Source organism: Volvox carteri, assembly GCF_000143455.1.
Source record: "Volvox carteri f. nagariensis unplaced genomic scaffold VOLCAscaffold_57, whole genome shotgun sequence".
Classification (NCBI taxonomy): domain Eukaryota; kingdom Viridiplantae; phylum Chlorophyta; class Chlorophyceae; order Chlamydomonadales; family Volvocaceae; genus Volvox; species Volvox carteri.
Window position 1 is genome coordinate 642,418 of NW_003307600.1, and position 11,893 is coordinate 654,310.

The following is an 11,893-nucleotide window of genomic DNA, read 5'->3' on the forward strand; positions in this document are numbered from 1 at the left end:
TTTGGCTGGCTTCGGCAAGGTGTTCTTGTACGATTAGCGCCAAGAAGCTCGCAGACCGGACGAAGGGCAACCGCAAGACAAGGATATTAGCTACGTTTGCCGCTCTCTACATGCTGCTCCAGGACTTTCCGGCCGCCCGGTTGGCCGAGTAAACGAATGGCGCCTAACGCCGCTACAGTATATTCTACCGGAGCACCGGTGCTAATAGCAACCAAACACTAAATAGGCCAACATAGCAACACCTCCTCTTGTTGGTCGTGGCAAATGGGCCCGATCCCTTGCTCGTCACGGCCTCGCCGCATCTCGGTCATTGTCTTATACTACCTTTCCGACTTCGCACCCAGCACTACGCAGCTCCTCCAGCACAAGCACGCAAAACCCAGCCAGCTCCAGCCTACCCCTGCCTTCACCCGGTTGCAGGCTGGAATCCGTGTAAGGACCGGTTTTTCGCTTTAGGGTTCCCTGGACCGGACAGCCGGGATTGCATGCGGCTCATGCGAATATCCACAGCATCACATTCTTCATCCACCTCAACGAAAAACCCCACCCCACAGTTAACCACCAGACCCTTGAACGGCAATAGCTGGCATGCATGTGCTCATTTTGCCAGACAGTCTTACTGTTCCGCCACCATCCGCTTGGACCACCAGCAGCTGCGGACGCAGGGAATACAAGAGCATCAGCGTGTGCCATGCAGAACCCCATCCGCCACATGGAGTTCCAAGCTGGTTCCATTTGCCTGGTTATGTTCCATGTTGAACCTGAAAGAGCCACTCCTTTTTTAATATGAGCTGCTCTTTGCAGATTCGCAGCTGTTACGATGTGGGTTGTCGTCCTACTCGGAGAGAGGCCAAGACCCGTAGCACTTTCGGTCGTTGCCAGCCTATTGATTGAGAACTGCGGCCCTTAACTAGGTGCCCGGCTGCTTTGAGTTGGGATTGCAGGACGCTGCTAACTACGAATACAACTCAAGCCTTGAGGCACCGAGCTTTCTGAACTAGAAGTGCTGTAAGCGACAGTATGCTTGGCGAAGGGGGGAAAACGAGGGGTAGGGAGAGGAATTTTCTAGCAACTACGTCCAACTACCCTCTCCTCGGAGCCCCCATTTCGGCATCTGTGAGTATCCTACTAGCGAATATGCGTCCTGCATATGAAAATGCACCGAAGATAAGGAAGCCATTGCTTTCAACTGTACACGTTCCGTTGCAAGGGAACAGGGTAGCACAAGGGGAAAAGCCCGATTGAGCGATTGTAGCACACGCGTGGTCAAGCCTAACTTCCCGTTGGGCGAGCGCACCGAAGCTGATTTCCTCACCATGCGTGAGCCGTACTAAACCCATGTACGCCAGTGTATCTTACATGGTACAATGTACGGCATACTTTATGATTGTGTAGCTTGCAAATTATTTCTGATATTGCTCTGTACTTCTTACACATGATGAGGTTGACATAGAGTCTCGAGCCACTTGCACAGGGAGGACGGGAACCGTATGAGGGTGATACAGCGCCGGGGCTGGCTCACAGGCGTGGGCCAGGCTTTCCGTAAGCCAGATCGCCATTTCGGTGTAAATGTAAATGCTGCTGAACTTGAGGTTCAAGCAAAAAACGTCGGCGCGCAACCCGACCCTGATGTGGCATTTTTGCAACGTAAGGGTTATTATGCGCACATTTCGCGACAAACCTGACACAATGTTTTCTAAGATTGGTGTTTCTTACAGTTCTATCGCAGAGCTTTGGGCAAGGTTCATCGCCTCGCCCACTCCTCGCGAACATACCTGCAGCTGCTGAATTGGTAGGTATCCATGCATTATTTTGAAACACCGCTGTCTATAATAAAAGCATCTTGTGCCTCTGCAGATGGGAAACGCAGTCCTTCAATCCCCAAGCCCTCAGCCCCTCTACGACTTGCCCACTTTCCTGGAGACGGCCTACCCGCAGGTGGGAAAGCCCTTCATAGTAATGGAGGCGAAAATTCTAACGGGCTGTCTTAGGCTGACGCGCGAGGGGACCTTGTCTTAATAGGCTCCACGGGTCAACTGACATGTTCACGACTGAACCACACGGTCTGCTGGCTGAGCCATCCACATAATTTATGCAACTCACGCAGGCCAGCGTCCAACCCCGTAATCCCGGCTATGATTGGCGCATTTGGGCCCGCAAAAATCTTACATTGGAAAGCCTCTCTGCCTCCGCAAAGACTGATGACCAGCAACGACCGCAGCAGCAGCAGCAGCAGCGGGAGGACCTGCTGGCTCTGCTGCTGCAGACCGATGCGCACATGCAGCTTCCCGCATCTCGGCAGGAACTCCTGCGAATAGCCAAGCTGGTGGGTGGCATAGCAGCGCGGGAAGGTTAGGGGCCGGGGGGCCCGCAGCATGTATGAACTGCCTGCACCCCCAGTCGCAAGGTTGTGGTGGCGGATCTTTCCAACTCAGCTCTATAGCTCAAACGACGTCAGGCATGCGAGGGAGCAGAGCAAGGTCAGGAGCCTCAGGGATTGGGCAAAGGCGACCTTTTTTGGAGTATGCACGGACATGGCGGTGGTGGTCAACTCCTAGGCTTTGACTTTATGTCCTTGTCTTGTATCGGAACGGAGCGTTGGAACGTACCGGAAAAAAGGAATGGGATTTGGGTCGCATATGTGGAGGGAGGGTACGGGGATGTGCAGACACTGCAAGGCCGGAAAGTATAAAGTACCGCGTCCCGAGGTAAACATGTCCAGTGTGTGTGTGTGTGTTGCTTTGTTGCGTTTACTCGCTGCCAGTACAACACATTCGCACACAGGTTGGATTGGGTCAGGGCAGAGCGCGCGGGACCTTACCCTGAGTTGATACTTTTGCTGTGCGACATCATCATCACGGTTGCTCATCCATCTCTCGTCGCTGTGCATGTGGGACAGGAGCTAACCCATTTGTGGTATTATCAGCAGCAACAACAACAACAGCTGCAACAGCAGCAGCAGCAGCAGCAGCAAGGCCGACGCGTTGGCGCGGTATCACCGCTGGAGGGCGCTCGTTCGAACGGGCCGAACGGCGCGCAGTCGTCTTCGTCAGCGGGTGAGCAAAGGTCCTAGACGAGTGGTAGCGCCTGTAGTGAGTTAAACCCCCTCGTCTCTTACTTTACATCACCCCTCCTGGGCCGCCGCTCGCCTCTCCCCGGGGCCAGCCGCCGCAGCCTCTGCGCTCAGCGGCAACGAGGGCTCTCTAGGATCATCGCAACAAGGTCAGCAGCAACCGCATCAGCAGCTGCAGCAGGGGGAAGGTGGAGGAGGTGCTGCAGCAGCTGGTGGTGGGCCGCCAGGGGTTGCTGTGACTGCGGGGCCGCTGCCGCCGAGTGCCGCAGCAAGTGCGGCCGGTGCGACGTCGGGTCGCAATACCGGGGCAGTCAGAGCTGCGGCGGCAACCGACGGCGACGGGGACGACATTTTCGCTGCAGCGGAGCGGAGAGCCCGGGCGCGGGCAGAGCAGCGGCAGTCGCAGCAGCAGCAGCAGATGGACGAGCTGCAGCTCAAGCAGCAGCAACAACAACAACAGCTGGCGGAGCAGACTGCGGTGATGAGGTAGGGTGTAGGGGCGATCAAGGATTACGCCTCTTTTTCTCTTTTTCTGCTGCAGGACGAAAGGTCAGGGTGATGGTAGGGCATGTACAATCAACGCACCGTTGGGGTTAGGGTGTGCTTGATGGCCTGGCCCGTGCTTATGGGGGAGTGGTGGAACAGCTTGTCCTGGACAGACCGCTTGGCTACGTCTAGGAGCTGCATTTCAGAGTGCGGTGCGGTGCGGTGTGGTGGGGTGCGTTTCGGTGCTCTTAGAAAAGCAGCGCTCTTGGCCGCCTTTGTGCCCTCCTCCCCCCCACAACATTTGTGGTTCGTCTTTCCTTACCCCCCCCCACAACATGATGATGATGATGGCTGTGGTCAGGGATCCGCTGTCAAGTCTGCCTGCCGAAGCGCAGTTGCGGCTCCGGGAGCTTCAGAGGCGGGCTGAGGCGTACGGACAGCTGAGGACGGGGTCGCTCGCAGCCACCCTCCGGTGAGTGTGACAACAGAAAATGGGATTACATGACGAGAAAACCTTCTGGATCACAACGGGAAGGAAGCCCCCCCCCGGATCAAAGGACTCGGGGAAACACACACATGAGGACAGTAAAGGCCTTTCGGAATAGCAGCGGAAGCCCGGGGTGTTGCGGGCCGTGTTGGGACTAAGGCGGGTGATGTTGTGGGCCACCAGTGGTATCAGAGGTCGCCGTCATGGGGCGACGTTTCTGGAAGGGTTGGGCTGGTCATCCATCGTATGCCATTCGTGCCGCGTCTTTCTCTTTTTTGTGCAGTAAGTCATACCTACGTTTCCTCATCCCCATTGTGGCCTTTGAAAGGTCTTTTGTCGGTGTGTCGGCTTCTCTGTTGAAGTCCGTGTAAGTGCGCTGACCCTATCGATGCGATTCTGGTGGCGACGAAGAAGCCTGTGATGGAGAAGGCGGCGGGGAGGGGGAGGGATGAAAAGACGAACCACGTGAACGAGTGAAGCTGCTGCCAGGGCAAGAGTGTACCAGACGTAGAACTACTGACCAGTAGGCGTTCTGCGGGTGGAAGGGATGGAGCTGGAGTTGAGGAGCCTAAAATCCAGGCTTAAGTTTTTATCATGTTGCTTGACGTATGCTTGCACTGCAGATGTCTGAACGGAAAAACGGCGCTCCTTTTTCGTTGGCTGTGCAAGTAATGCGCTCATTCCTTGCCATTGCAGGAATGTTGGGGAGGCTTTTGGGCAGCGAGTCTCGTACGGGAAGAACGCATACGGCGATGGCGGCGCCGGTGCCGACGGTGCAGCAAAAACTGCGATAGCCACGCAAATGGCATTCAGCGTTGGCGCCGGGTAAGGGGTTGCTGGCAGCTAAGTACTGCGTGCGCTGCTCCGTAGCCACGTGTGAGACCCAGGGGGCGCCCTGGGGGCCCTGGCGTGTGTTTAACCTTTGTTTAACAGCCTTTGTGGGTTACAGTTCTTGCCGTGTGTACGGCACATGTACGACTGGACTGTTGGGCAAGGAGGCGGCATGTTTATGTCGGTTCCTTTCCCAATAGGGGTAAAGGAGAGGCGAACCGAACTAACTGCTCACGTACCTGCGATTCGGTGTCCATAACCAACCAACTCCCCCCCCCATGGTTCTTATGGCGCCCCACCCTGGTGAGGTAGTCCAGTAATCCAACTTTATTGACATATTATCCACCTCGTAGATCGACTGGTATTCTATAGCTAGCAATCCATCATTGCCAAGCGCCTCCGCCTCCTCCTCCTCCCCCTCTTTCGCTAGTTGGATTCACTGTCTGTGTGTGTATCCCACCGGCGCCTCCCGTGCTCTCCCCGCAATTTCCTTGTGCTTTTGTGCTCCGACACGCGGGCGCTCACACGCACACGCGGGCTCCTGACGCCGACCTCCTCGCGGCGTTCCCCAATGCAGTGCGACTCATGCCGCAGCGCTGCGTCAGACGGTAAGCCGCATTACCGGTCTCCCCCCCCCCTCGGAACCACGAGTATGTATGTATGTGTGTATGTATGTATGTATGTATGTGTATGTGTGTATGTATGTATGTATGTATGTATGTATGTGTGTATGTGTGTATGTATGTATGTGTTGGGGAGGGGGGTTAGATCTCGACGACCACAAACATTTCTTCATCTTGCCGTTCCGGACTGTTGGGGTGTGCCGACGTCGCAATCTCTTCGGTTGCCTCGGTGATGTGCTGATGCTGATGCCGAGGGCGGCTGCTGCTGCTGCTGCTGCTGCCCACGTTGCACATGCCCCGCTAATGCTCGCGGGGTTGTGCACCCTCACCAAGGGTGCTCTCTGGCTGCCGCGTGACGAGGGGTGGGAAATAACGATGGAGCGACATGGGCGGCCCACATGGGCCCCCAGTTGTGTCATGTAGCGGTGTCCCCACGGGTGCGCCCACCCCACCCGTCACACACCGTGAGTGGTGCCCGGAGTGTTCCCAACCCCGCCGCCAGGTGCGGGTGCACGTACGTGCGACAGCCAATCTCCCCTGACACTGCCCTCTGCTCCCTTCGGTCCTCTGGATCCCATATCCCAGGCTAATGCCGCCGCGGACACGCAGCTGTTGGGAGCGGTACGTGGGAGCGGTGGGCCCCCTGGGGCTGTGGACGTCTCGTGGTGATGGTGGTGGTGATGGTGTTAGTTTGTTGGTTCGTCCTATGGCCACGTGTTTTAAGGGGCAGTAGAGGCCAGGGCGCACATTCCCGCATATCCACGTGGCAATGGGGGGCCATCGTGGCCTCTTCAGATTGGCAACTTGTTCCATCAGGGGGCCGTGGGTTCGCCTCGTCGGTCGGGAGCAGCATCTGGCCGGCAAGGACAAGGGCGTAAGGGAGGAAGTGTGTGTGGAAAGGGGGGTGGGAAGGTAGGGAGTGAACTTGCTTTCTTTCGCATAAGGACTGCCTTGAGCATCCTCCACACGTCCTCCGCTTTGTAAGACAGGCGCTGGATTTGTTTTCTTTCCATACTTTACAGTCATGGAACTTTTAGCGATACACAAACGATGTTTTCTGCGCCGTTTTTTTGTGTGGTGCCCAAAGGATGCAAAGTCAACGTCCTCGTTGTCGTACTGGGTCGAGCACCCGCTTCTGTCTTATGGCGACAACATCTTGGCGCTGGCTGTCCGTCGGAACGCAACTCGCCGGCTGGAGTCCTCGTCCGGGTCAGACGGCAAGGCCAGGTGTGATTTGGCTGTGTGTGTGTGTGTGTGTCTCTGTGTCTCTGTGTGTGTGGCGGTGGGGTGGGGTGCGGTTGGGCACGGGGCCGGGGCATGTGCACGGATGGCCCTATGGTGCTTGATCCTCTGTTCCGTGCGTATGTAAAAAATGTAATATGCGTGTATGTAATATGTTTAATATAAAAAATTATACACATACATGTATACATATACGTATGTACTAATGAATTGTACTACTATTATGTATTACATGTTACATTAAAACTCCGCAATACAATTAGGAGTGGAGCTGTCCGACCATAATCTGTATGATGTGTGAAACAGGCGGGTATATCTTCACCCGTGGCCGCTACCCTGCGAAACCCTGCCGTCCCCGGTATTTCGGGGCACCCTCATCCAGTCACCCTAGCCAACTTCTCAGTGGATCGCGCAGGCTCCGCACCCACCACCAGCATCCAACTGTATGCTTAGTGGGCGATTTCATAGCTCACGAAGCATAAAGAGCAGGAGTGTGCGTATATATATGTATATATACAGTATACTATGTGTTATGGTATATCATAGATAACCCCGTTCCGGTCCGTGTGCAGTTTGGCAGCCGCAGTGGCCTCCCTCAGCAGCTCCTTGCCGCGGCAGGTGCAGGACGCCGCGGGGCCCCCAGCCACCCCGGTGTTGTCGCTGCTGCTGGACTATCTGAAGGTTAAATACCTGGACGTGCTGCATGCCTGGTAAGCGCGCTGGTGTGGGGGGTGGGTAGCTAGGTGGCTGGGTGGTCGTTACAGTGGGCTCCGGACTCAGGAAGAGTAGAACCAGCGGGCCAGCGGGCCGTGCACTGGTTTACTGCAGCTGAGGCGCTGAGGCGCTCAGGTCAGTCAAGACACCCACCCAGACCGCCAGGCAACGCAAGCAGTCACCGTGATAGACAGCAGGAAGCGAACCCAAAGGGAAGAAGGTGCAGAAACCCGCATGGCCAGGGAGGGGGGAATTCGCCATTAGGATTTCCAACTGGCGAAAGGCCCCGGACCTCCACCAGAAGGCCCATAAAAAAATACTGACAGAGCTGAACTTGCAGGTTGGGTTACTAGATGAGGCCTGAGCCCCAATAGTTCGCCCCAACGTAAAAGAAACCGGAGTAAAGAAGCGGATCAGCTAATAGCTAATCGTCCATCTGTGACCGTTCCCGTAGTGAACGTAGCAACTTGTCCGACACGAATCGCAAGGAAGGGTGCTGAGGGGGCGGTTCACCAGTACTGTACTGTACTGTACTGTACTGGTTGGAGCAACGCACCGGAAACGGCTGTGCAAGTGGCCTTCTGCACGGATCTGTGACGTATGGTTAACGGGGCTGTGTCGGCCTGCACAGCGCTAATTGAATCCGCGCGCCCCCAGTCCGCATTACGAACTGTGGCAGCGTGTTTGTATGATTATGTACGTTTATACATTTCGCTGCTGGCTGGCTATTGCTTTGAGCAGGGAGGTGGCCGAGCAGCTGCACGCGGCGACCGAACGAGTGCATCGTGAAAAGGCGCGGCAGCAAGCGACGATGACAGTTCAGGTGGGGGTGGGGATAGGTATACATGAGCGATGGGTGCGATGCGATCGTCCATCTTGTGCTGTTGCCCTGCCCTGTCTGCTTTGTCGTGTTACTACTTGGCAACTTGCTTTAATTAGTCGGATTCACGCAAACAGACCCGATCGACTGGATTCGCTCTGATCGCCTCTGCCACCGCCTCCTCCTCTGCCTCCAACGACGAGGACGAGGACGAGGGCGACGAAGAGCGTTGCGTTACCGTCGCAGCGTCTTCATGCCGCCGAGGCCCGGCTCCGCGTCACACGACCCTTGCCTGCACAAGCACACACGAGCCCAGTCTGCGCTGCACTGCCGGCCAGCTGCGCCTTAACCACCTGGCAATCACCATCGCCCTACCCGCGCTTTTTCCTTCTCCCTTACGCAGGTAAGCGAGTTGCTGCCAGCTACCGTGCGTGACGAGTTGTCGCGCACCTGGGCCCAGGCAGCTGCATCGTTCCGCCCGGAGGTTCTGGATCCCCTGCTTCAACAACCGGTGCCTGTCGCCGCCGCCGAGGCCACGGGTGCTGGTCCCTCAGCGGCTGCGACGGCATGGGAACAACTGCAGAGGACAACCGCCCAGCAGACTCTGCTCACGCCGTTGGACTGGAAGGAGGCTGAGGTGATGCTGAGCGACATCGCCGCGCGTCGGGATGCAACGTTGTCCGCTCCCGGCAACGGCGGCAACGACAGCGCTGCGTCCATTTCTGGTGATAACCTCCGAACGGCCGTTGTGCAGCGTGCGCTTGCGCCGGTTCTCGCTGCGGCGATTGCACGCCACCAAGCGCTGCTTCGGGGGCCCCATGGCAGCGGTGATATCGGTGGCGGCGCTCTCTCCGCCAGCACCGCCAGTACTGCTAGTACCACCATGTCGACCACGTCGGCTGCATCCGCGTCGGAGTCCTCCGCTGCCGCGCTGCCATCCGCCTCCCGTTCCGCCGCCACGGTGGTTTGCTTCCGGGAGACCTTGGTGCTGGACGCCAGTTCCGCGTTCGAGGACTCGTCGCACGACTGCAGGTGGGCCGGGCTGGTGGGGCAAGTGCCAGTGCGGCAGTCTATCTACCCCTGCCGTCCGGCGCGATGTGGCTGCGCGTCCTTTGGTGTTGGTGCCTGCCCCTGCCTTCAATCACTAACCTGTCTTGGCGTGTGCCCGCTTTTCATGGTGTGTTCCTGCCCCAGTGCTCCATGAGGTTGTGGTCTCCTTTTATAGCTGTGGTCTCCTTATGAATCTGTGGTCTCCTTTTCAATCTTCTTCACTGCCAGGGTATCCCTGGAGTTCGATATTGACAGGCTTGCGGCATCAGAACCGGGTCTAGGAGGTGCTTGGGGGGCGCGCTTCCTGGAGCGTTTGCTTGCGTTGCCTACCTGGCCGGCAAGTCGGCGGATGCCGGGCGGCAGCATGGCAGGCCGCGCGCGACGTGGTGCATCCGCTCGATCAGCTCTGATGGCGGCGGCGTACCCCGTCGACGTGGAGGCCAGGTATGGGTATGCGTAGATAGGGCAACTGCTGATTGGGAGAGTCTGTTGTCTCTAGCCGGAGCCCTTTTACCGGAGCATCCTCTTTTACCATCAACACGGTGAAGTAATGGACGCTGTTGAGAGACGTTTCCGTCTTGTTGAGAGATGCTTCTCGACACCTTTTCCTTCCTTGGGGATGTATAGGAAAGCCGTGTTGGTGAGTGTGTGTATGTGTGTGTGTGTGTTTTGCAGAATGCTGCTAATGCAAAGACGCAAAAGGCACGGTGCCCTAAAGTCTGTAGGAACTTACATGATCTTGCCCTCGTGTACTCCCCTGGTCTGGGGTTGGTGACCCCCGCAGCTTCTGCCGGCGCACACGTACCGCCATGCTCACCACCGCCCGCTACCCCAGCCGCGAGGCGAACCGCAAGCTGTTGCTGGAGCGCTACACGGAGCTGCTGAGGGCAGCCACTCAGGCGGTGGCCGGGGCCGCTCCTGCTGCTGCGGGTTCGCCGGTGATGACTGGACAGTAGCGGTCTGCGAGCACTTGGCTAGCGGCGGGCGATTCGGGTTGGGACTGGGACTGGGCCTCGGGAACGGTGGCTGGTGGTGACGGCGTGTGGACTCCTGGCGGACTGCTGCCGCCGGTTCGTGCCCACGTCGGTTCGATGTGGATATATGACACACATGCGCCTTACTTTTGGGCATCATGGTTGGCGGCGGCTGGAAGGTGGAGACTGGGATTGCAGGTGTACGCCTGTTTGTGAATGTGCACATTGTTGTGTATTAAATTGCAATGCCGCCGTGTGGTGGTGTGTACACTGCCTGCCTCATGGGTCACCGCTCGGGTCCGTCCTGGACACATGTGATTGCGTCCCTCTTAACATCGCCTTTCGTACCCATCGCCTCTCCCCCAGCCTCGTTCGAATTTAAATCCAACAACAAAATTCTACTTTTCCGATACACACAAGTACTTCATTTCGGTTCGGCAGCGTAATGCTCAGCTTGATCCAACATTTAATGATAATTCCCCCCCCCCACGTAATAGACATCCCGGAAATCACTTAAGACTTATTCGGCCGTAGCTCAACGCAGCAATGCGGAACCTGCCTAGGAGAGCGGTCATCCAAGAAACGTCGCCAGACAGTCCTTATCGATTCGTGTCATCCATGTATGTATTTATAGTTCATGTCATAAATAATTCCATAGCCACTCGCCAACGTAATGCAAGCAAGGCATATTACTACCCGTATATGTTTACCCAGAACTTCCACCTAACCGAAAGAACTGCAAAACTGCATCAGGCCTCTACTCCTCTCAACTCTTCCGGTGAGCCAACTATGTTCAACTATCCCAAAAAACTATGCACACAACAAAACAAACCAAGTTGTATCACGTCTGCACCAACGTGAGGCCGGTTCCCGTGTACCGCCTACCCAGATAGCCACCCTAAGGCCCCTTCCTTCCACGTCCATTTCCGCCCGCCTGTCCGTCCGTATGTATGTATACATATCTACAGAACCGAGATGATATGCAAGGCTCAACCATACCGCGACGCCAAACCTATGCTTATTGCACTGCGTGTGCGTATTAATGCACGTGATTCGCGATGTTCACACATACACAAACGCTGCACTTCCCCCTCACGCCCTCAAACTTCTATATTCCTATATATAATACCCCCCGGACGGATTCAAACAGCCCTCCAGACCTCCTTGCGTGTCTGTCATCGTACACGCGCACCCACCCACCCACGCATGCGTACCTTCCTCCTCGCTCGCTTCCATCAGGAAAAACACACAGCGTCATGAATGCATGGGCGTGCAGTGTGTAAGCTCAGCAGTGCAAGGAGCAGGAAAAAATCCGGATTCTCAATATGACCGGTCACGACGCCAAGCACGCGAGAAGATAACCAGACGCTGAGGGACCCGCAACCCCGTTCATTCAAGCTAAAAGCTTTATTATCCTACGTCGTACACACAGACTGACTGCCCACTCGCCCAGTCTGAAAGGAAGGAGTTCCCCCAGACAGATACCCCCCAACGTACCCTGCGGTATTCAAACAGACCCCTGGACTCTGCAAATCACATCAGCGGCAGTGCCGCCAGTACGGCGATTTGAACCCGTACCCAGACCGAGTGGTA

The 11,893-nt window shown here is 56.5% G+C and overlaps 1 protein-coding gene across 1 annotated transcript; it reads left to right on the plus strand.

Annotated features, from left to right (window-relative positions):
* The first annotated feature begins 1,424 nt into the window (after positions 1–1,424).
* On the plus strand, positions 1,425–11,491 carry VOLCADRAFT_107070 (uncharacterized protein). Its single transcript, XM_002956037.1, has 17 exons — positions 1,425–1,647; positions 1,719–1,792; positions 1,858–1,938; positions 2,108–2,326; positions 2,900–3,056; positions 3,166–3,354; positions 3,615–3,622; positions 3,955–4,031; positions 4,743–4,871; positions 5,455–5,485; positions 6,086–6,121; positions 6,588–6,727; positions 7,315–7,452; positions 8,114–8,279; positions 8,680–9,308; positions 9,555–9,770; positions 10,111–11,491. Exons 1-17 carry the CDS (start codon positions 1,491–1,493, stop codon positions 10,280–10,282), a joined length of 2,619 nt encoding a protein of 872 aa, XP_002956083.1. The 5' UTR covers positions 1,425–1,490; the 3' UTR covers positions 10,283–11,491.
* The last annotated feature ends 402 nt before the right edge of the window (positions 11,492–11,893 follow it).

What these genes read in the sequence shown, in the direction of transcription:
- VOLCADRAFT_107070 (XM_002956037.1), top strand. Translation starts at nt 1,491, where the DNA reads ATGAGGGTGATACAGCGCCGGGGCTGGCTCACAGGCGTGGGCCAGGCT. An exon ending in TCGCTCGCAGCCACCCTCCG is followed by an intron (nt 4,032 to 4,742) that starts GTGAGTGTGACA and finishes TTGCCATTGCAG; the next exon opens with GAATGTTGGGGAGGCTTTTG. An exon ending in GGGTCAGACGGCAAGGCCAG is followed by an intron (nt 6,728 to 7,314) that starts GTGTGATTTGGC and finishes GTCCGTGTGCAG; the next exon opens with TTTGGCAGCCGCAGTGGCCT.